Below are 25,818 nucleotides of genomic sequence, written 5' to 3' on the forward strand. Positions count from 1 at the left end.
ACCATCACCGATAGTCAACCCGTGATTATGAATAATGATCTAATTTAGGTTTTTTAGTACATATATTTAATATTTGAATTATGAACTTAGGCCGGAAATGTCGTACTCGGACGATAAAAACCGCCCGGGGGAGTGCGACTGGTGCCACGATGACCGAGGTATGCGCGACAGGTTCATTGAGCTGGACGAAGATCGGCGCTTCAGCATTAAGCTCGAGGAGACCTTCGATGTTCATACGGTACGCAACGACGACAATAGATTTTTTTCGTAATTAAGCACGACTTCAACTATTTTAACGTGTATTTTTCATCTTTTCCAATTCGACTAGCTTATCCCATGCTTTGCAAGACGCTATGTCTTGGAGAGGATGGGTTTTGAAGACCATGAAAGTATGGAAATCAAAAAAATTATCCTAAGTACCCATCATGGTGATCCTACCATCGCGCAAGAGAGACCTACGATCTTCGTCCTTGTGGATACACCTCCAATTCTTCCCCCATGTGAGCTTAACATAGTTATTAAGTAATTTATATTGTTTATTTCAAAATAGTTGACAACTTATTCTTCATTGACAGCTTATTTTTATTCTTCAAAGAATGTGCGGAAGATGGTAGACAGAACCTACTACACCGAAGGCTCCGAACGAACTTATCAGGAGAAAAATCATCTGGTCGCATTTTGTACTGATCTTGAGAATTACAATGTCTACAATCGAACTCCTCAACATTATGGTCAATACGTGCCACTAGTGCACGTGTTGAACTACGGTAACTACCATGGAGATACCCTGGTAAGATTTTTTACTATTACGACATCCGTGCATCTTTTTGCACACTTTTAAAACTAGTACATCATATCATTGCTAACTATGAAGTTATTACTATATTTTTCAACAGATAATCCCGAATGATTGTGTGCCTCATCTGATGTATACACACGGTAGCCTTCATATTTTGATCATACAACCAGGTCTTCCTACGAATCTAAACTGTCCATACCGGGTTTCTAAAAGAAGTGGAGACATGACAATCAAAGAATGAAAAAAATGTATGGACAGTCGTAAGGAGCTTCTTGGAAGCAACATTCAGCGAAGGGCAAAAATTGGAGACAGGATGATCGCCATTCTTCATAATGGAGAGTCAGGGTCTATATTGTTTTATGCTATTTTACCTTAAGGGTGTTTAGGTCCTACCTGATACTGATGATCATGTGCTAAGAACAATTATGTAGGGTTGGGTTCGATGACTATGAGGATGATGATCGTATGACTTATTATTAATAACGAGTAGAAGTTGTATGATGATGCATGATTAGTAGGACGAGTACTTGTTATTATATATGCTGATGTATGCGAGCATGCATGAGTTATTATATCAGCGGGTAAAATGAACATACATAGCAACAACGTTGGTAAACCAAGAACGAAGATATAAGAAAGGACACTTCTCTTTATTAGCTAGCTAATATAACAACCTAAAAATAACCCCCAAAACCCGTAAAGCAGCCACTTTCCAAAAAAAACATGGACTCCACCAACCGGGACCACAGGCCCCCTGACTGGGCTCGGCGCACAGGGCCACGTGGAAGCACATTGGTCCCAGTTCGTGTTTGAACCGGAACTAATGGATGAAGGTATTAGTAACGACTCATTAGTCCCGGTTCATGAACCGGGACTAAAGGCCCTTACAAACCGAAACTATTAGGTGTTTTTCTACCAGTGAGACGCAGAGCGCGAAGTAGGCGAGGACGCCGCCGCCAAATGTGCCCCAAGAAGAAGAATCCACCAATGCTTCCAACATGCCTCGAGGAAGAACGTGCCAAGAATACACCGTGGAGGCGGACGGATTGGGATGCGAGATCTGCTTCGAACCTTTTGGCGACCAGATCTTCATGGTTGGTGCCAGTACGTGTGTTTCCATCTGCGTGTGTTGCTATCAATCAGCTAATTATGTACTAGCATTTTATCTGTCTTGGTTCAAGTGCAAGAATGGGCATCCTGCATGCGGAACCTGCTGCATCCGCATGGACCGGCTCTGCTTCTGCACCGAGCCCATCGGCGACATCCGGTGCCGGCCGCTGGAGAAGATCCTGGCGGCCATGACCAGGCCCTGCGCCTATGTGACCTACGGATGCAAGGAGATCGTCAGCTACTCCGGGAGGAGGAGCCACGAGAAGGTGTGCCCGTTCGCGCCGTACCACTGCCCGTTCGACGGCTGCACCTACCAAGGCCTGGAGCTGTACACCCACATACGCGACAGCCACGCCGCGTCCGCCGTGATCGTGCGCGGCGGCAGCCAGCGCTTGGACGTCACGCTGGAGAAGAAGACGCCCTTCCGCGTGCTCCTGCACCGCGATGGGTCCAGCGTCTTCCTCCTGCTTAACGGCGGCGACGTCCTGTGCGGGCGCTCGCTGTCGCTCGTCTGCATGGGACTGTTGGAACCAAGAACACCTACAAGCTCTAGCTCACGGCAACAATGGCGAGAGGAGAACGATGACTCAGGTGGTTTTTGTGCTGCGTACTGTTGCAGCTTTTCTGTTTTCCTCTTCTCTTATTTATACTGAGATTACAGAAGAAAAGATCAACTCCACACGCGAGCAGACCGGCCGTGCCATCCCACGACGCTCGACGTGCGAGTGATGCGCGCGTGCCGCGAGCTACGCTGCATGCCATCCCATGCAACACTGGCGGGCGCGCCAAGCTAGCTAACTACTAACTGAAACTAGGATCGGCCTCGTCGTGTACAAGCACACGTGACTCGGTCGTTTATTTGCTAACTGAAAGAAAACTAGGCTAGCGACTGAACCGGGCTAGGAAATACAGGTTCAACATTTCACCCCCTAATTCCGACGCCCGGTGCTCACCATTCCGACGCCAACCTTCTGCCTCATTTCAACAAACTTGATCCGGCCGAGCGCCTTGGTGAGGAAATCAGCAAGCTGTCCGTCAGTGCCGACGTGGTCGACGTCCACCTTGCCGTCTTCGATGCACTCATGAATGAAATGATATCGAATGTCAATGTGCTTACTTCTGTCGTGGTGCACCGGGTTCTTGCTCAGAGCAATCGCCGACTTGTTGTCGACGCGCAGCTTCGCCCTCGTCGGAGTGTCGCCGGTGAGCTCGCCGAGGAGCCTGCACAGCCACACGCCTTGGCAGGCTGCGGTTGCCGCCGCCATGTACTCAGCCTCGCAAGACGAGACGGCGACGACCTTCTGCTTGTGAGAAGTCCATGTGATCGGGCTGGAGTTGAGGAAGAAGACCACTCCCGTTGTGCTCCGCCGATCGTCAACGTCGCCGGCGTGATCGCTGTCGCTGTAGCCGATCACTTCCGGCGCTGCTGCACCACCTTGCTTGTAACAGCAGCCATGATTCAGTGTGCCACTGACGTAGCGCAGTATTTGCTTGACAGCAGCCCAGTGCGCCTCCGCCGGCGCCTCCAAGTACCTGCTCACCATGCCAACAGAGAACGAGATGTCTGGCCTTGTGTTGCAGAGGTACCGCAGGCTCCCGATGATGCTTCTGTATCGTGTGGCATCCACGGGCTCGCCGGCGCCGGTCTTGCCAAGCTTCAGCCGATTCTGCATCGGCGTGTCTGCAGGGTTGCACCCCCTCATCCCTGCTGCATCCAAGATCTTGGCCGCGTACGCGCCCTGGCAGAGGGTGATCGCGCCGGCCTTCTGTTGAACTTCTATGCCAAGGTAGTAGCACAGAAGCCCAAGGTCGCTCATGTCAAACAGATTCTTCATCTGCTCCTTGAACGCTGCAATTTCTTCGTCGCCGACGCCGGTGATGATCAAGTCGTCGACATAGACGCCGACAAGCAGAGTCGATGCGCCCGCACCCCTCCTGTACACCGCGTGCTCAAGGGGGCTGCGCTCGAAGCCGAGTGACACGAGCGACACGTTGAGCTTGGCATTCCAAGCCCGAGGCGCCTGCTTCAGGCCGTACAGTGCCTTCCGGAGGCGCAGCACCTTTCCCGCGTCGCCGCCGATGACGAAACCCGGCGGCTGGTGCACGTACACTTCTTCACGGAGATCACCATTCAGAAATGCGGACTTCACGTCCATGTGATGGACTTGCCAGCCTCGATGCGCCGCGAGTGCTAACAGCAGCCGCACAGTTTCCATGCGCGCTACCGGAGCGAACACCTCGTCGTAGTCCACGCCTTGCCGCTGCGCGTACCCCTTCGCCACCAGCCTCGCCTTGTGCTTCACCATGTTGCCGGCGGCGTCCCTCTTGATCTTGTATACCCACTTGAGCCCTATAGCTCTGTGGCCGGGCGGGAGCGTGGCGAGTTCCCACGTGCCATTGTCGCGGATCGCCGCGAGCTCGGCGCCCATGGCACGCTTCCAGCACGCCTCGTCAAGTGCCTCATCGATGCTGTCCGGCTCCTCCGCAGCCACGAGGCACAGCCCGACGTGCTCTTCCCTCGCCGCCGCATCCAGCTCCGCGAGTACATGCTTCATCTTGCGGTAGTGGGTCGGAGTGTAGTCGAGGTCGTGGCGCTCACTGTCGTCGTCCGGCGGCGTGGCCCAACCGTCCTCCACGGACATGGGCGTGCTGCCTGCTGACGCCATGGGAGGCGACCCTGCCGCCCCGGAGGACGAAGAGTTGGCGCTGATTGGTGTAGCGGAGACCGCCGGAGAGGCTGCCGGAGAGCCAGTGCGCGCCGGCGATGACAGCTCGTTGTGCTCTTCGTCACTGTAGGTGATCACAAGGTGTTCGACCGTGGTCGCGGCGTCTTCGTTGGCCGTGGTCGTCCAGTCCCACTTCCTCTTCTCCTCAAAGGTGACGTCGCGGGTTATGATCACCCGCTTGCTCGACGGATCGTAGGCCCTGTAAGCCTTGGCGCCGTCCTCGTACCCGACAAAGATCGCCGGCGTGGAACGGTCGGCCAGTTTGTCGATGCCGGGGCCGAGCCGCTTCACGTGCGCCACGCAACCAAAAACGCAAAGATGGTGCACCGCCGGCTTCCGTTTGTGCCAAGCCTCGTACGGCGTCAGTCCGTCGAGGCTGCGCGTGGGCGCACGGTTCAGGAGGTAGACTGCAGTCTTCACCGCCTCTCCCCAGAACGTCGCCGGCACCGCCATGGCCTTCAGCAAACAGCGGGCCATCTCGACCACTGTCTGGTTGCGCCGCTCGACCACGCCGTTCTGTTGGGGCGTGTACGGCGCGGTGGTGCAGTGCTTGATGCCGCCGTCGTCGCAGTACTTGCGGAAGGCGATCGAGTTGAACTCGCCGCCCCGATCCGAGCGGAACGCCAGGAGGTTGCAGCTCGACTCGGCCTCTGCCCGAGCCTTGATCTTCTTGAAGCGTTCAAACGCCTCGTCTTTGGACTGGAGCACCTCAAGCCACATGTACCGTGAGTAATCATCAACGATCAGGAGAAAGTACCGGTTACCTCCCGCTGTGGCCGGCTTGATCGGGCCACAAAGGTCGCTGTGGACGAGCTCCAGAGCGCGCTCCGCGCGGTACGTCGTGGCCTGGGGAAACGGCAGCCGATGCTGCTTGCCCAGGGCGCACCCATCGCACACTTGGTCGACGCGGTCGATGACGGGGACGCCGTCCGCCATGCCCAGGCGGCCCAGATCACGTAGCGCGCGGAAGTTCAGATGGCCGTAGCGGCCGTGCCACAGCCACGCCTCGTCCGCACCGCGTGATAGCAGGCAGACAGGGCGCCCCGCCGTCAGGTGCAGCACGTACAGCCGTCCGCTGTTCCTCTGAATGCGCGCGATGAGGCGGCCTTCTTGATCGCGAAGCCGCAGCAGCCCGTGGCGGATGTTGGTCTCACACCCGAGCTCGTCCATCTGACCCAAGCTGATGATGTTGCTGCGTAGACGAGGTATGAAATACACCTCCGACAGAGTCAGGTGCTCACCGTTTCGGCACTCGAAGAGGATGGTGCCTCTCCCCTCGATCTGTACGTCGTTGCCGTCGCCGAGCCTCACGGAGCCGCGTACGCCGACGTCGAGCTCGGAGAAGATCTCCCGGCACCCGGACATGTGGTTGCTCGCCCCAGTGTCCAGGTACTAGGACATGTCGCAGCGGCCGTCGACAGGAGCGGCGCGCGCCTGGGAGCGCTCCTCATTGAGGAGAACGCGCTCGACCGGGCGCTCTGTGGTCGTCGAGAGCACGCTCACCGTGGCCAGCAAGAGAGACGTCTCCGTGTCCTCCCCTTCGCCACGCGCCAGGTTTGCCTGCTCCTTGCGCTCGCGCCGTGGCTCGGTGCAGTGCTTGGAGAAGTGCCCAGGCTTGTTACAATTGTAACACTTGACCTGGGACATGTCGCGCTCTCCGTTTGGCGCGCCGTCGCGCCCGCCGTTTCCACCGCCGCCTTGGCCGCTGCCACGACGGTTTTGCTGCTTGCCGCGGCGACGATTTGAGCCGCCGCCCTGTCCGCCAGACCCCCTGGTCCGCTGGACCCGCCTTGACCGCCGCCCTGGCCGTTGTTCTGGCCTTGGGCGCGCTGGTTCTTCCGTGCGTGCCACTGCGCCTCCGTCATCAACAGCTGTGCCCCGCCGCCTCCACCATGATCGTTGGTGAGGTAGCGCTCCTCCGCTGAGCGCAAGCGACCGACGAGCTCCTCAACGGAGAGTGTGTTGAGATCGAGCATCGTCTCGATGGCGAGAGCAATCTGCATGTACCGGGACGGGACAACGCGGAGGAATTTCTGAACCACTCTCACCTCATCCATGGTGTCGCCGAGCGAGCGCAGGTTGTTGACGAGCGAGGTGATCCGCATGCCGAACGCGTCAAGCGTCTCGCCGTCGCGGAATGCGATCGCCTCAAACTCGGAGCGCAGCCGTTGCGCCGTGGCCTCGCGGACGCGCGCCACGCCCATGCGCATGGTCTTGATCGTGTCCCACGCCTCCTTCGCCGTCCTCTTCACCACGATCGCACCCACCATCTCCGGCGGTACTGATCGCAGGATAGCCGCTAGCGCCGCCTTGTCGTTGGGGGCGCTCGTCGGGTTTCCCTCAACCGCGTCCCACATCAAGTTAGCCTCCATGTTGATTTGCATCAGCATGGACCACTCAAAGTAGTTCGTTGGCGTGAGCATCGGCCACACCGTGTTGCCGCCCGGGACGAGGCGCTCCTGGATCGTGCGCTCGTGCACGACGATCTCCTTGCCGTGCCTGCGGGTTCGACTCCGACCACGGCTGCGACCGCGGTCTGGAGTCGGCGAGCGCGCTCCATCGTCGCCGCTCTTGCCAGCGGCTGCACGGGCCGCCGCTGCGGCGTCAACGGTCACCGGAGTGCCTCCCGGAGAAGTCGAACCAGCCATGGTCGCCAAGGAACGATGCGGCTCTGATGCCAGTTGTTGGAACCAAGAACACCTACAAGCTCTAGCTCACGGCAACAATGGCGAGAGGAGAACGATGACTCAGGTGGTTTTTGTGCTGCGTACTGTTGCAGCTTTTCTGTTTTCCTCTTCTCTTATTTATACTGAGATTACAGAAGAAAAGATCAACTCCACACGCGAGCAGACCGGCCGTGCCATCCCACGACGCTCGACGTGCGAGTGATGCGCGCGTGCCGCGAGCTACGCTGCATGCCATCCCATGCAACACTGGCGGGTGCGCCAAGCTAGCTAACTACTAACTGAAACTAGGATCGGCCTCGTCGTGTACAAGCACACATGACTCGGTCGTTTATTTGCTAACTGAAAGAAAACTAGGCTAGCGACTGAACCGGGCTAGGAAATACAGGTTCAACAGGGACCTCGCCCCACGGGGAACGCCGAGGTGAAGTACAAGATGGACGTGAAGAGGCGGAGCGACCCGGATGCGCCCGTGCTGTGGAGCTCCGGGGCCGCGCCCTTCGTCCGGCGGCTGAAGGACTTCCATGCCAAAGGGTTCCTGTTCGTCCCCGATTCCTACTGGGACTCCTACGACAGCGTCTCGGTCACGGTGCATCTCACCGACGGCTGGTGATAGAGCTCCATGGGTGACGCTGCACACCGGTTGGTTTCGTTGATGGCTAGTTAGCTAGTATGTTGTGTTCCGGTCAAGAACGGTGGAGCAGTTCTCAGTTACTTTTGCCGTCTAGTCTAGGACTTACCGACTTAGTTTGTGCTAGCGATCTGCCCGTCGATCTTAGTATATATGTTGGTGTGTTAACCGTGTTATGTTTGCTGCTCTTACCGTGCCCATCCTTCCATTGAACTTATCTGTGATGCTCTCTGCTCTGTCCCCAACTGGGTTTGTGCTGTGGAACATCAGAGTTCCGAGGGTTGGAGCAAATGTGATCTGCTGAGCGATTCATTAGCAGCAGAATTTTTATACTTGTACTTGAGAACAGTACGCTTTACTTGACAGTTGATTTAAACTCATTAGGTCAAACTTATGGACAAACTGATCCATCTAGCCTATAGCATAATGATATACTCTCCGCAGACGATTCCTGATGTAACCACAGGAGCAGACGCTTGCTGAAATTGAAGGCTTTTCTTGCGGGGAGCTGAAATTGAAGGCTCGAAGAACAGTGATGTTTAGTTTCTTGCATGTCAGGGCATCTCCAACGCTGTGTTTAAAAATGCTTTTAAACGTTCGGACCGAGACCATTTTTGCTATCCAAAGCGTCTGCATCTGAATTTTTGCAAACCGGACGTGAAGTTGAGGGAGATTTGCAAATTTTTGCAAACCAGACGTAAAGTTGGGGGAGATTTGCGGGAGTATGGACCTCCGTCACATAGGACTCCGACAACCCTAATCTATCCAAAATCCCACCCAAGTGTAATGTTTGGGGAGCTTTGTCGGAGTATCGTCATATAGGACTCAGCCAACCCAAATCTATCCAAAATCCCAGAGCATATGCATTTGGCAACATCATACTGTTTTCAAGCCAAAGCCTGCATATTCCCACCCTCTCTAGCCGATCGTCGCCGCTGTCCACCCCATTCCCGCCCTTTTTGCTGTCCGCCGTCGCATGGACCTGTTCGTAGTGTTGCTAGAGCATGAGGGGGAGGAACAAAAGGTGGTGGCCACCTGCAAGATCAACTAGGCGACACGCAACGCGCGCCGCATCGTCCAAAGAAGCAAGGAGAAAATAGCTTGGCGGCCGGCCACCCGCCACCTCCTAAGAAGGGCAGTGGCTTGGGACAGGGACCAGGGTCCGGGAGGGCACTATGGGCGCCGACACTGATGCACTTGTCGGCCTGGCAGGTGGAGATGCAGCCGTCTTACTACTGCGCAACTCGGTCGTCTGCACCAGTCCGGCCCACTTCCAGCACAATTTGTGCAATGGGCCGTTGACCTGAACACGCCCCATATTTTAATCCATAGCTCCAAATTTGAAAAGTTATATATGAAACTTGTTCAAAAAATTGTTTGCCATTATTTTTTCATTTGCATTGATGTTTGATATTCTAAAATGATGCATACATTTAAATAGCATTATATAAATGACATAATTCATAGATTTTCTTCCTATATAATAACATATGTTCCAATATGCCATCTTAATCAGAATAATCCCTGGATTCGATTTACACAACTTTCATATGTGTTTGCATCAACTAAAATTGCATTGGTCTTAAAACATGTATCAATCCCTTTCTTTAATAATACCAAGTACAAGATGATTTAACTTCTACATGTTAACTCTATTTAACTTGATTCATGTTGCATTAAGTTAACTTGCACATCACCCATGTCATGGAATGCGTTGCATTCTGTGAGCATGATGGATCCTTTCTGTAGTTATAGGATGTATATGTTGACTGGATCCTTCTAGTGTTTTGCTTCTTCACAGATAGGTCTCAGAGATGATGTGAGCTACAAGAAAGGTCTGTGAATGTACCAAGCATGGATTCCATGCAAGAAAAACCTCATGCATTCTGAAACATCATATTGCTTTCGTCCACATTGCTCGCATTAGAATATCGATGTTATAGTTGGTCTTCATTACCTATCCTCTGCATAGCGTGATTATTGTCACCTGACATTGCCTTTGCCCTTCCATTCCTAGCATGCTCCTGCTTGTTCACCTTGTTAGCCCTGCTTGTCGTAGTATGCATGCTTAGGGTTGTTCCTTAACTTATGTTTATCTATCTCCTGTTGTTAGTAGGTAGTTGGTAACCTGACTCCGATGGACTCTTTTATTTATGTCATGCCTTCTCCATTCATCGTATCATCAGCATAAGGAGAGAAATTCGAGTTGTAAGACTAGAGCTTGCAATTCTACTTTTTCTCATTTGGAGATTGAGACTTGTTTAATCATTCATCTTATTGTGGATCTTCCCGGTATTATCGATATGATTTCCATTGGTTTATTCTTTGAGATGATTTGTTATTCTTCCCTGATGTGTGAGTAATTTTTACCTAGGCGCAGGGCATACAGGTGATTGGTAAGATTAATTTGTGCATATTCTATACGTCATCATTTGTGTTTCTAGTTTTATGCTTGTTTAACAAGTTGTCTATCTGTGATGAGCGTAATGCGTGTTGTCCAACTTAAGGGCCCAGGCAACATGATTACAAGACCTACACAGGTAAGACATATTGTTTAGTGAATCTGTGACCTCCAGGTGACAGGTGGGATATCTACGAGGATCGAAGACAATATGAGATAACGATGAACCATTGAACTTATAGTCCGTGGTTATGGTTTAACGACCTTTATTGTAGAGACGACCATGTTGTGGCAACATCGAAGCAGGACCATAGAGTAGAATGTAACTCCGAGTGGAGGAGTACTACACCGCCTACTGAACAGACAAACAGTACAATAGACTTACGATATAAGCTAACTTACCCTCACACTAGTACACTTGATATACACCATGATCTTAAGTCTCTCTGCACCTAATCTCTCTACTGCAAGAAACTGTCTTTATTTTCAGTCTTTTAATATATGCTCTTTACTTTTAAGTTGTTATTATTTTCGCTGCTACAATTAATCTTTTTTTACCACTTGTAAATTTGTTTCAAGGGACACTAATAGCTTATGTAGATCCTTGAACAGTTACTTCATACAAGACTTGTGACAACTCGTATGTGACGAAATGGTACTCATAAATACTCTCCTCCGCTCTTTCTTTGGACAATTATTACTGTAATATTTACACGAATGTGCTACAATACACGGTGTGGCTTGCAGGCCATCAGTGTACGGTATGAGCGCTCATACCACACTCGTACCACAGGGCGACCCTCTGTGTTGACTTCTAAAATGAAAGCCGGTACACGGTACGACTGAACCAGTTGTACCACCGCTCATACCAGGCAAGAAAACCCTCCAATTTGTTTATTTTTTATGTCTGAGGTCGATGAGGTAATTTCTAACCAATAATTTACTTCGTAACTTTAATTAATTACGTTTGAAACTCCCTAACCTATAATTCTCTTTAGAAGCTTATGTTTTCTCTTATCCTTTCATATACCGAATTGATGTTTTTTATTTTCGTGTGTTATTTTCTTAGGGACACGAACCTAGTGCGGTGATGTACGCACAAGTCGCTTTGTTGCTTCAATTCGATAAACTTCATCAGCAAGCGTCTGATAATATTTTCCAATAAGAACCTTGCTCAAATAAACTTCATCGACGATAAGCCCTCGAGGCCATCAAACACCGCTCCGACCATCCTCGCCACGGTAAGCCGGCCACCCCTGCCACGGGTGCACAAATATTTTAGTTATGAAATATAATTGCAATATGCGCAAATGAAAATCCATTACATTAAATTTTCTTTGCACATATAGCAATTTTGCATACTTTTTGACACAATTTACGTGCACAAACTTCACAGGCGCAACATAGCTACATCATCTTTCCCCGTATTTGTTGGGAACTTCTTTGCGTTGTAGAAACTGGCCAGGGAGTAAAGTGATGCTTGGTATGACTATTTAGGGGATTTCAACAATATTTGGTGGCAAAAGGTGTGTCAAGTCAATAGCTTAAGGTTGAAAAAGTGTAACATTCATTTTTATATGAAGAAATTTTTGTAGCTCTACTGCTCCCAGCCAGAAATCATACCATATGCAGTCCTTAGCATATTCTGGTTTACTTTTATCGGCTGTCATCATTCACGTATCAGTCACTATGTCACTTACACGTACTCAAACATGTCACTGGTTTGACCCATTTTACGTTGTACTAGTAGTACTTACGCTGCTAAATCTCCAAAGAAACATTATTTTACTCCAGAAGCCCGCCCTCCATTTCGATCTCAAGTCGGGCACGCGTTCTCAAATTATGTATGACGCGTCAACAGAGCTTTCAAAACGAACAGCGGCCAACCCAAGGGCGAGATGCTATCCCGTTTTTGTCTCGCTGTCAGCCGACCTCACCATCCTGTAGCCAACTTGAACCTACCTTCAGAAAAGAAAAGAAAAATGCTACTCCCTCCGTCCCAAAATAAGTATTTCAACTTTGTATTAGCTCTAGTATAAATTTGTACTAAGCTCAAGACATTTATTTTGAGACGGTGGGAGTATTTAAAAGAAGAGAAGAACCCATGCTTTAGTAGTATGCCGGTGTGCTGCTAGTCTTCCATATAGTACTAACTAATTAGTTAAGAGCCCTAAGCTTTGAACCCTTGCAGAAAGATGTACTCGATCGCTTTCTTATTGTGCTCGTGCAAAGATCTCGGCAATGGGGATACATGCTGATGACTCTGTGGTACTAGAATAAAGAATATCTGACGAAATTATACTCATGTTAATAGATATATACTATAAATGTCCTTTTCTCCATTGGCTATATGATCAATTCTAACTAGTCATACATTCCTCTCACTCTCAAAGAAAAAAGAGTCACACATTCATATTGGGGCAAGAAAGATCAACCTACGAATTATCATAAACGTGAAAAGAGCTTTATTTGGATGGAAACTATGAATTGGGAGTTTAAGGCTCTCTTTGATTGCATTGATTCTCAAAAGACGGGAATAGAAAAAAAAATACAAGATTGGAGTGGCATCTGCGGAAAAGTTCAGGCCAAATCCTAAAGAAGGCTCAAAAGCGTTGTTTGATGAGTCTGCGTATTGTTAGGCAGTTGATCAGGTAAGGGTTGAATGCCCACTTGAATCCTATAGGATTAGTAAAAAGTGTTTGACGCCACAGAAAAAACAATTAGGTAGTTGATCATGTAAGGGTTGAATGCCCACTTGAATTGTATAGGATTGGTAGCAAGTGTTTGATGCCACCGAAAAAACAAATGAATTCTAAAAAGTAGGTTAGAGTGGATGCTAGATTTCTCATAAATTGTAGTACACATGATTCCTTAGGGGGGCAAATCCAATAAGATTCAGTCCTATAAATCAAATGGTGAACGTAGGAAAAATGAAAAGGATTCTAACCTTCGGAAAGTCATATAAGATAACTTTGGATCAAAGAAACCCTTGGTTAGGGAAACTTTGGTTTTTTTATAAAAGTAAAAACTTAATTGGTTAAATTACATCCACTAAAATATATTACTCATATATATCTAGTGATTTATCTCATGGGAATATTTAGAGACATTAAAACCGTGTATCCTTCACGTCTCTCACAGACATATCTTTTTGGCTGTCCGATCTCGATATTTAGTGGTTTTCTCTTTAGGGATATAACCAGTGACAATTTCTTTTCGGCTGTTGGATCTCGATATCTAGTGATTTTCTCTTCTAGGATATAACCTGTGATATTGCAAGATAACATCATGGTTTCCTTATATTTGGATATGTAACCGCGAACAGTCGTTTTTAGACGTAATCAAATACTTCACTTGAATCCCCAACGATTCTCCTCATTAGAATAGAATATTTCACCACGGAACCCTAAATTAATTAAGAACGCAACAACGGCAAACTGTCCTAGAACAATATACATATACAGATCAATTAGCTAATAAGCCAATATTCGATACCTAGTTATCTAGGCGCCCAAGGTACTCACTAGCTACCAGATTGCCTACACCTTTAGCCAGCTCGATGTGCTTTGAAGTTTGCCTAAATTCCATAATGAAGACCATAGCGCATAGTATGCCCTGTATGTTCTCTATCTTTGTCTTTCTTGATGGAACGGGGATGCACGTATTCTTGCGAGGCAGGTTTCCGTCCTTTTCAGTGGTGTTATTTTCGGCGCCTGCCGCACCAAATTTATCTTTGGAAAACTAACTGTCATCTTCTTGAATACATATTGACAGGAGGTGTAAGAAATTATATCCAGAAATCCCCAATTGTTGACTTCTCCATTGTTATGCATGTTAGATGATGTTGGAGAGTCGTGGAACACACAGGAAGGTGTGAAGTTATTCAGAAAAGGAAAACATACTTTACATAATATAGTTAACTGTTGCAAGTTGGTACCCAGCTGAAATGTGTTAAGTTCAAGGGGGGCTTTGACGGAGGGAGGCGTGGAGCCAAGCAAATTCATTTGAACCATGCATGTTTGGAATATACGAGAATGATGCAGGATCTCTATGAGATCTCACAGATTACTATAAAAATCATGCATTCCAAGTGCGCGTAGTGTGCTAAAACCACGCACCATGTGTTGTTCCTTCTTGGAAGATTTTTTTAATTGATAAAATATATATTGATTTCTTGTTTGACAATATACAAACAATTGCCACTTGTATGATACAGAATGAAGATTAAAGGAAAGCACACAGCTTCAGCTGGACACACCTATGGGGGATATGGACGCTGAAAAAGCCAGGAAAGTGCTGGGAAGTTCCTGGAGGCAAACTTATATTAATGCATCAAGGGCCCAGTAATTAATTTAATTACATGTGCAAATGCGTATGCTAAGACAACAATTAGGAATGTGTAACCCCGCTCCTTGGTCTTATCATTATATTTGTGCTGAAAGGGATGGTATTTTCGCACGAGAGGACAGTCATGCAAGTAGTCCATATCTGTCATAATGTTACAGCTTGCAATTCTCATCCTCAGATGTTGCAAGGAAAGATTATGATTCCCACCATGTTCGGCTTCCATACAACTATGTGTGTGTATTTTAAGGAGATAGGATCATTCTAGAAATAGCTGGTTCAGTTCCATTTGCACACAATGACATACAACTGGCAAATAAAAGTAAAGCTAATTAACAAATTAATTATTACCCCCTAGAAAACAACTATATTTATCCCCCACCCCCTAGAAAATAACTTTAATAATTCATAGTTGTAGGTTAATATGTGTTGTTTAATTAACTCTGCATGCACATAGAAATGCTACTAAACATTTATGGTGCAGAACAAGTTATTTGCTCCCAAGGTTTGCTTATGTAGTTATATTCAAAATTTACATTTGGTACTATGTAAATAGTTACGTTAATGTTGACTCACGACGCAGCAACCGGCCTAAGAAATACAAGATATGAATGACAGCGACATTTTTCTTAAAAAATGAATGACAGCGACATAAATCTAGAAAAACTGTCAATGTGTATTTTTAGATTTGCAATTTTAAGGCATGTAAAATAAAAAAATGTCCAATATACATCGAGGTGTAGAATTTTTTTTCACCCTATATCTGAATTGCACGACACTTTGTTCCAATCCTCATATATCAATTATGTCATAAATAGATTTATTTTTCTTATTTTTCAGTTTGCTTTCTTTGCGCCAGTGGCAACATATTTGCTTTTTATGATTCTTCTGCTATTAATGAAGTAGGAAATTATACACATACAAGTCTCACTTTGATAGTTTTAACCAGATTTAAGTTTTTCTTTGTGAGACCTCGAACCAGAACAACATTTTAGTCAGATTTAACATTTGATCTTTATCCTGACTGGGTTGGCGCCGTATATAACTGACCACACGGTGTGTTAACATTCTATTTGTTTATGTGGACATATCATGTGTGATGTAGCTCGTGACAAGATGCATTTGAAGTGTCTTCCCTCCACACAAAAGAAGACGATGCATTTGATGTCCTTATTTAAAACCAACCCTTTTATTAGTTTTTCAAGACAATCCATACAATACAGCACTTGAAACACTTCACGGCTGCTTCATCTCATCTCTTTGTTTGGAGAGAGAGAGAGCACTCACATGTGCAATGATATATAGAATCCTCCTGAGTGCCACATCGGCGTGACATGTGGGCCAGTCTTTCCGGCTGGAGATGAAACTTCAAATCTGGTCCAAATTAGAACTTTGTTTCTCCAGTTTGGTTCAAATTTATTGGTATCAGCATCACTTACATGCTTTGAAGAAACTTCATCAAAATTGAGTTCCAACTAAAACAACATCAGAAAGAGAAATCTATTCCCCGGATGCTCATCCTGGAAAGAAACTACCAATTGACTATTAGCTAGGTGTGTACGCAACTACGCATATCTTATCAGGGGGGCTAATTTAAAACCATTTTTGCTGGCCAGTAAGGGCAGGCCACATCCGCCCTGTGCTAGCTATACGGTAACCCACCAATGCATGGCGGCCAGAAAAGCTGTCAAAACCGTATCCAGCACAAGGGACAAAGCCCTTGGCACCGGGAACATCGACGCCTCATGTCCTTCTCACCCCCATAGATGGAAACAAGGATGGACTCCACCACCACCATCCGCGCACCTACTGCATACGGACACCGGCCCGTGCGTGCGCGCGCGCGCATATAAACTTGCACACGCCCAACGGGGTTAGCTCCCGACGCCATTCTTGGTGAGATCCAAGCTAGGTTGAGAACAGAAAAGTGTACACACGGGTTTGACGGCCATGGAGGCGTATGGGATGGTGAAGGACGAGCTGATCAATGGCATCGTCGCGGCGGGAGGAGGCGGAGGAGGGGTGCGGTACTGCGAGGCCGCGCCGCGGGCGGCACCGGTGATCGACGACGGCATGAAGATCAGCGTGAAGCGGAGGAAGAGGGAGCCTCCGGCGGGGTCCGGGGTGTCCGGGGTGACTGGCAACGGTAAAGATGGCGCCGGAGACAAGTTGGTCGGCGGCAATGCGGCGGCGAAGAGGAGCTCCAGGTTCAGAGGTGTAAGCAGGTACGTGCTTTTTTTTTTTACTGCTTGAACACGTACACATGGATAACGTTTTTTTCCTTGCTTGTGTACGTATAGCATATACATGTATTCTTGTGGGTTAAGCTTTTGCGTATTAATTGTTTGGCTACAGCTAGACCTACATATAGCTTTGGAGTATATGTCCAAGTATACTTGTGTGTGTAGCGTATACGAGATAGCGTACTGAGAATCAATACGGCTGTATATTTTTGCAGGCATCGTTGGACGGGCAGGTTCGAGGCTCACCTATGGGACAAGGGGACGTGGAACCCGACGCAAAAGAAGAAAGGAAAACAAGGTATGCAATACATACGTGAAGCCCACTTAAAATACGTTTCATGTATATATAATTATATATACATATAGCTGTGTATGTACGATATACATACATATATGTTCATCTTGTATACCGCATCTTTATCGGAGACAATCTTATATATACCTCATATATGTATGTATATCGTCGCGCAGTCTACCTTGGGGCGTATAACGAGGAGGAGGCGGCGGCGAGGGCATATGATCTGGCAGCACTCAAATACTGGGGACCCACCACCTATACTAACTTCCCAGTACGTATTTTTGTGCTCAGGATATGTTTTTAGTTCTCTTCTCCGTATGTATATGTAGATCTGCAAGGTTGTATCACTGACTTGCTACTATTGCTATGCTTGTGCATGCAAACAGGTCGTTGACTACGAGAAGGAGCTGAAGGTGATGCAGGGCGTATCCAGGGAAGAATACCTAGCGTCAATAAGAAGGTGCGGCAAATATATTTCTTCTTCAAAAACTATATATAATGAATGTATGGTATTTTGGTTAATTAGATCCTAGTTTTTCGTAAGTTTCTTTTTGGAAGGCACAAAGAACTTTGAGGCTCGATAAGTTGTTGGTAGAAAAAAAATATGTCTTCTGAGAGAGAAAAGTAATCTTACTTTTTTGCGGATAACTAGCATGGTTGCATGTTGAGGTGAGCCTTATCCGATCCATAATTGTATGATGATATGGTATGCTTGCGTGTTGAGATAAATAAGTTAGTCGGGATCACTCTCTTAGATACATAGGATTAATCAGATCGTCCTTTGGAAGTTTCTTTTGAGAAACACAAAAAAAAAATTGAGGCTGGTGATAGGGAAACAAGATTTATGCTGAAAGGAAAATATTTATGTAGAATCCCTAACAATCAAAGGATACACCCTCTATAAGTGCTAGGAGGTGTTCTTGATCGTCTCACGCACACCTTCTCTCTTTTTACAACCGCAGAAATAATCATTTCAAATAGTTTTCTTCGCAGGAATCAAATTGCCCTTGCTTAAAATCTTGTCTGTGTAGCTGACCGGTGGACCTCATCTAAACTATGGAAGAAAACATGCAAAAATCTCGTTTTGTATAGGATGCAAAATAATATGCTAATTATCTTGGATTTTGCACATAATATGCAGAAAGAGCAATGGATTTTCCCGCGGCGTTTCCAAGTACAGGGGCGTGGCGCGGCACCACCACAACGGGCGGTGGGAGGCCCGGATCGGCCGGGTGTTCGGCAACAAGTACCTCTACCTCGGCACCTACAGCACCCAGGAGGAGGCGGCGCGCGCCTACGACATCGCCGCCATCGAGTACCGGGGCATCAACGCCGTCACCAACTTCGACCTCAGCACCTACATCCGCTGGCTCAAGCCCGGGGCCGCCCCCGCCGAGGCCATGAGCGGCCTGAGCGGCGCGCCGTCCCCGTCGTCGACCACCACCGCCACCACGCTGATCACGCCGAGGGACATGGGCGGCCTCCGCCTCCTCCCGCCCTCGCGGAACTCGCTTTCTCTGCTCGGCGACGTGGGCTCGATGGTGTTTGGCGGCGGCCCCTCCCCGTCCCCGTCCCCGTCGTCCACCACCACGGCGCTCAGCCTGCTTCTGCGGTCGTCCGTGTTCCAGGAGCTCGTCGCGCAGCAGCACCAGCCGGCCGCGGACGTCGACGCCGACCAGGCGGCGGTGCCTGCGCTGGAGAACGAGCCCGGGGAGGCGCTGTACGGCTCCGGCGGCGTAGAGGGCGAGGACGCGGCGTTCTCGTGCTCCATGTACGAGCTCGACGACAGCTTCGCGCGCATCGAGGACTCCCTCTGGGACTGCTTGGGAAGCTGTGATCCAGCCATACCAATCTAGTCACCCAGTTCGATCGCCTGCGCAATAAGGAGCGTGGATATTGCTAGGAACTTGTGAGGGGGTAGGGCAAGTTCCTCGAGATAGCCATGGCCATCGCACATGCATGCATGCTACGTAATGACGTGGCCAGTTGAATTGCTAGCTAGAGAGAGGTCGGAGGAGACGTGTGGCTGGTTTGTTTGACCCGTGCTATGTGTGGGTTTGATTCGGTCGTCGTGAGTATGACATGGTATAGCTAATCAAGCTAGTGTCAAAATGTTCAGGAGAATACCAAAGACTGGGTTGTAGAGCACAAGTAGCAAAATCCGGCTCCTGAGCACCCGCGTGGACGTGCCCGGACGAGTCCACAGCCGCTGACTTGACTGGTCAGGACAACAAAATTTGTTTTCACAACCAGATACCCCATTTGCAAATCATCAAATCTATATTATTACATACAACCTAAAACTACTCTAAATTTTCGTCAGCGACTGTCCTTGTTGTTCCGGCAGCTGGCTGCACTTCTTGGAGTGGAGGTCCGGTCGCCGGCGACATAGAGTAGGCCATGTGACACGCACCGGCTCACGGGACTCGAGGCGCCGTCGTCTCCCATGCCCTACTCTTCCTCGCAAGAGACCATGCCATGCACGTCGTCGGTGGATGTGAGGTCGATGATGGATGTGTCGCGGTCGGAGCCGGCTATGTCCACCACGACGCGGTTGCGGCGGCAGGGGTTGCCTGGCACCATACACGGCGCCGGAGAGTGCGACTCCGCCTCATCGACGTCTATCGCAACCGTTGCCTCCCGCGGCTGATGCCATACATGGCGGGCACACCCCCGCACTATTCGTGTCGGACATGTAGTGGCTCGATTCCATGCACCAACGGAGGGGATGCACATCCGCCACGATGTTCGGACGCGAGACGGACTGCACCACCTTCGCCGAGGGAGTTAATTGCTCAAAACCACCAGATTTATAGCTAGGGTACTCCTAAACCACCGCTTTTGCCAAAAATCACAAATCGCCACCACTTCTGCGGCAAGTGGGTAACAAATCGCACTAATTCAAAATTGAGTCAAGTCTAACAGCAAAACTGACCGGTGGGACCCGTCTGTCCGGGCTGATGTGGCGAAGACAAGTCCTAGCTGATGTTTGACCTGCTGAGGTGGACAGCGGGCCCACCTGTCATACACACCTCTTATCTCTTCTCTCATCTCCTTCTTCCTCCCCACACTCTTCCTCACCACCGGCGTGCTCCAGTCGCCTGCCATCCCGCACCTGTCAGGCACGACTCAGCCACCTCCGCAAGCATCGAGGTCGCTGGATCCCGCATGAATCCAGGGCACGGCGCACGGGAACGGGCCGGGGCACGCTAGCTCCCGCCGCCCCTCCCCGCATGTCTCCCCGCCGCCTGCCTGGTCAAATCTGCTGCGCCGCCGCCTGGCGCCACCTCTCCTCACTGCCCGCGCCGGCCAAATCTGATGCGCCGCCGCCTGGCACTGCCCCTCCTCACTGCATGCGCCAGCCAAATCTGATGTGCTGCCGCCTGTCACCTCCCCTCTCTTCAAGCCTCCTCATCGCCTGCGTCGGCCGACTCTGATGCACCAGAGGCAGCGGCGTTGCTGGTGCAGGTCAGGTTGGAGGCTTCACGGCGGACGGAGGCAGCGGCGTTGCTGCCGCAGGTCGAGTCGGCGGTGGGCTGGACGAGCCGGAGCTCCACAGCGTCAGGTGGCCCGACCAGCAATAGGTGGCGGCAGCGCGTCGAAGGCGGTCGTGATGGCGCGGGGCGGTAGCGGTGCAAGGCGGGCTTGAGGCGGACGCGAGCTGCTGGTCGTGGCCGAGCCAACTCGATCTGCAGCCAGCAGCGAGCGCGATGTGGATTCGTGTGAGGAAGAATAACATAGGGGAATGATGGGAGTATGACAGGTGGGCCATGTTCCAAGTCAACTTGCTGTCCACATGTGAATGCCAAGTCAGCCTGGCAGGTGGGCCTGCTCTGTCAGTTTCTTGCTTAGTCGGTGCTCAGTTTCGAATTAGTGCGATTTGTTACCCACTTGACGCAGAAGTGGTGACGATTTGTGATTTTTGGCAAAAGCGGTGGTTTAGGAGTACCCTAGCGACAAATCTGGTGGTTTTGAGCAATTAACTCTCGCCGAGGCAACCAAACCTACCCTGGGGCCTGATCTGTGCGCCATTTGAGCGAATGCAATGGATTCCCGACATATGGATTCCGAGTTCTGCCATCGGGCGGACTCCTCCCGGGAGCAGCATAGCACAAGGCGGACGACCGTCTCCTCCTCGGACCCGTGTGGGATGAGCTCCAAGTCAATGGATCGGGAGGTGTAGGACTCGGCTCTGTTGCCCGCCATGCCGGAGATGGTCGGAGATCGCCGACGGGAGCTGGCGAGCGAGGGGGTGGATGGAGGGGAGTGCAGTGGAGTGGACTGCGGCTAGGGTTTTATCCAGAATGTGGATTACGACCATGTTTTAACAAAAAAATATATTTATATATAGTGTAAGTTTTCACAAATTTTGAACCGTGACACCTGAAAGGATCAAGATGGACCTAGAGGGGGGTGAATAGGTACAATTACAAACTTTAATTATTACTAAGCAATTTTAGGAAATCATGCAGAATATGAGAGTGAGCCTAACAATTGCAAGAGTAGTACTAAGTGCTAAGCAAGTAATATGAGTAGTATGTAAGCAAGCACAATATGATATAAGTAAGTGCTAAGAGACAAATAACCACAAGTAGAAAAAGTTAGGGTTAGGAATAACCGCAACTCCGGGAGACGAGGATGTATGCCGATGCTCACTTCCTTGGAGGGAAGCTAGTCACCGTTAGAGAGGTGGATGTTACCACGAAGGCACACCAACGCCACGAAGGCTCACCCTATTCTCCCTTTGAGACAACACCACGGAGGCGTTTCTCAACCACTAGTGGTAGACCTTGGGGTGGTCTCCAAACCCTCACAAACTTTTCCGGGGGTAATCACAAAGGTCGATTCCTCTTCGAAAGACTCCTACCGCCTAGGAGTCTCCAACCTCCAAGAGTAACAAGAACAATGGGAAAAAGCTCAAAACTTGCTCAAATCACGAATTCCTTTGGTGCAAAGAAGGAGAAGGAGTGGATCTATCACTTGATTGGACGACTTCTCTCAAATGCTCTCAAATCCCTTGGGGATCTAAGATTTGGTGTGGAGGAGTGAGAGAGAGAGTGAAATGTGTTCTAAGGTTTGTTCAAAGTGAGTGGTCAGCCCTCCCCCGTGGAGAAGAAGGGCTATATATAGTGTGAGCACAAATGTGGCCATTGTAGCACAAGTGAACGGGCAGGCCGGACATTCGGGCAGGGTGGCCGGACATCCGGGCTGGCGAGGCACTTGAAGAACAGAGGAGAAGCATGGATAAAAACAGAGGGGCCCGACATCCGGGGCAAGCCCGGACATCCGGCAATACAGGAAAGCCCGGACGTCTGGCAACAACGTGCAAACCTACTGGAGTCGGGATGACAGGGAGCCGGACATCCGGGGAAAAGTCCGAACATCCGGCGTGGCTGGGGGTCCCGGACATCCGGGGTGCAGCCCGGACATCCGGCGTGAACGTGAAGACCTACTGGTGTCTAAACATCAGTGAGCCGGACATCCGGATGGCAGCTCGGACATCCGGCATGGGAGCAAAAAAGACATGTGCACCAAAGTATTTTTGTGTGACCCTAAGTTTTTATTGAAGCTAGGAATTATTGTAGCTTGAGCAAGTCTACCGATATAGTGCGGGATCCTATACTCAAGAAAACAAATATGAAATCAATTTTTATGCTTCATCCTTGAGTAAAAACACTTTGTATGCTCTTGATCCACACACTTCAATGAACCGGTGACTAACACCTGAGATTTACTTAACAACCATTGTTAGTCCCCTACATGTATATTGTCATCAACATCAAAACATGATGTAAGGGCATGATTGCTCTTTCAATCTCCCCCTTTTTGTTTGTTGATGACAATCACACATGTAGTATCACAGTTGCAATAAATAATCTTAGCATTGACAAACATGAGAGCAAGAATACAAAGTATGTTGATGTTTCTATTTGTATTTGGCTCCCCCTTATTGTGAGCATGAGATGAATATGTTAGGATGCATACGATCTCCAGGAGATCTATATGTGAGAGACATGCACATATGAGACCACCATAGCACATGGACAAAAAAACATTTATAGCCACAAGGTAACAACATAGTCTCACATGATCAAGATAATAACATAACAACATAGTCTCACATGATCAAGATAATAACATAACATAGTCTCACATGATCAAGATAATAAGATAACAACATAGTCTCACATGATCAAGATAATAGCATAGGTAGCAACATAACAAGTTTGAATAATAGTAGAGCTAACACAAATAGCCAATACATCATAGTATGACCACACTAAGATACTACTTCTACCCCTTTGACAGCAACAAGTAAAAAGGGGCGAAGGACTAAACGCACTCGGTCACTCCTGGCGGATGTCATCATGATCATAAAAGAACTCAAGACACTCGTCATGAGATGGGAAACCGAAGGTACAGGTTGACGGAGCCGCGGGAATAGGATCATCATTGCTCATGGGACTCCCACGGTTACGGAGGCGCTGCTTGAGCTGATTCTTGGAGATGATGAGGCGCTTCTGAACATCATGATTCTGCTGACAGCTGAAAGTGATTGACCTCATGATAGCAGATTGAGCCTTGCTGATGAACATGGCAAGGCATCCACGAGGAGCCGACGAGGAAGATGGAATAGAGGAACCAGTGGGCTGAGTCCCACCAGTAGACCTCCTAGGCTGAGTAGGAGCAGTGGTCTGAGCAGCAGTCACCACGCGCATATGAGGAGCAGGCATCCACATAGAATGAACAGCAGTCTTAACCACCTCAATGGGAGCAGTGTGATCAATCAGAGCCTGAATGAATGTAGCATGAGGAAACTGGCGTGTCTGAATGAAACTGCAAAGACATATCTCATGCCAAATGAAATGGGCCGTGTCCAGAGGCTCAATGGATTTGTCATGCATACGAACCATTAAGTCAATGCAATAGTTGAAAGCCCTCGAGTGATCTCCCTTCTTAGGATAGAGTGTGCGAAGCACACACTGATAGAGGATGTAGTAAGGAGCATGGAAGATAGATACCTCATTGGGTGGATATGCAAGTTCTTCTTGAGTGAGCTGAGGGGTAGGTTTGACAAGTGGCAAGCAAGCGTCAATCCCTTTGGGCTTGTGCTCAGGATCCATACCGTGGATGCAATGGCCAACACTGGAGAGACCCAAAATCTGAACAAACATGTCATAGGTGATGCCCAGAGTAGTCTTATCAGTCATCTAGGTGAGAGTGTTGTTCGTACCATAGAAACAGGTGGCATAGAACTGTAGAATGGTAGCTTCATTCCAATTACACCTGAAGGTCATTGCGGGACCAAGGGTCATATCATGAATGATCTTGACCGGATTGTTAGGAAACATGTCAGGATGCTCACACAGGAAGTTAAGATCCAAGCATGAGTGAGGAGCAAGTCCACACCCATGGATGAAACTGGAATAGAGATCATGCTGCATACGAGTCCGGAACCGAGGATCCTCGGCATCAGCCACCATCTCATATTGATTGACATCCCGACGAAACACAAGATATTGAGCTTCCCCCACAGTTTTGAAGTTGTGGGTGGGGGATCCCCACTATCAAGAAGCTCCATGGAGATGCGACGGCCATGGACAAGGGGAATTGCAGAACCATGAACTTGAGGCACCGACGCCCTCCTAGTACCAGGCTTGGACTGTCCAACAGAGTGTCTTGGTGCAATGTCATCCTCTTCCTCCCCAACATAGTCTGCATCATCTGGATCCGAGGCTGACGGACTAGTGGACGGTGCCCGCTTCTTCTTCTTGGTGGAGGTCTTCTTCTTCTTAGGCCGAGCATGCTCATCAGAGTCGGTTGAGCCTTGCCGGCGAACAACTGGAATGGATAATGAGAGATCCCGATGAGATGGAGCCAACAAGTATGAACATGGATAAAAAAATTAAACAATGGGATGACCATTTTTGAGCATGACCATACAATAAGTCCAGTGGTAGATCAAAAATGTGACATGTCCATGATTTAAATTGATTAGCCGAGTTCATTGACAGATTTTTAGGCTTAGGCAAGAGACACCAACACTCAAGAGAGCCATAGATGCATGAGAGAGTGAAGCTCTAAGATTTTTCGGTCACCATAGAAGTAGAATGGAGGAGAGATAGAATCCATACCCTGTGAAGAAGGCTCGGGGCGTTGGGGGCCACAGTTCTTGGTACGCGCCATGAGGAACTCTGACGAGGAATCCGGTCCCCCCCGATGGATTCACACCACAACCCAGGAAATGGATTGTATAGAATCGTAGATCGGGAGGAGGAGAATCCATGGGTAGGAGATCGGGGCCGGAGGTCGAAGGAGAGGGCCGGGGCAGCGCCGGAGCGATGACCGGGCGACGGCGGCAGTGTGAGGTGAGATGGTGATATGAATGGGAGTGGGAGAGGAACTGCCCCCAAATCCCACGCCCCACCCTAGTTATATGCGGCTGCGGGCGACGGGCCGGACATCCGGGGCACAGCCCGAATATCTGGCATGCAAAGGTCAGAGAAGAGAAGTAGCTGTGCCAATGGGCCGGACATCCGGGAGTGAGCCCGAATATCCGGCGTGTGGGGGTCAATGTGCAG

At 49.2% G+C, this 25,818-nt stretch overlaps 1 protein-coding gene across 1 annotated transcript; it reads left to right on the top strand.

Moving 5' to 3' along the window:
• Positions 1-16,877: 16,877 nt before the first annotated feature.
• LOC119289602 (AP2-like ethylene-responsive transcription factor At1g16060) lies at positions 16,878-19,092 on the top strand. Its single transcript, XM_037568895.1, has 5 exons — positions 16,878-16,912; positions 17,154-17,236; positions 17,410-17,507; positions 17,623-17,696; positions 18,378-19,092. Exons 1-5 carry the CDS (start codon positions 16,878-16,880, stop codon positions 19,090-19,092), a joined length of 1,005 nt encoding a protein of 334 aa, XP_037424792.1.
• The last annotated feature ends 6,726 nt before the right edge of the window (positions 19,093-25,818 follow it).

Source organism: Triticum dicoccoides, chromosome 4A (assembly GCF_002162155.2).
Source record: "Triticum dicoccoides isolate Atlit2015 ecotype Zavitan chromosome 4A, WEW_v2.0, whole genome shotgun sequence".
Taxonomy (NCBI): domain Eukaryota; kingdom Viridiplantae; phylum Streptophyta; class Magnoliopsida; order Poales; family Poaceae; genus Triticum; species Triticum dicoccoides.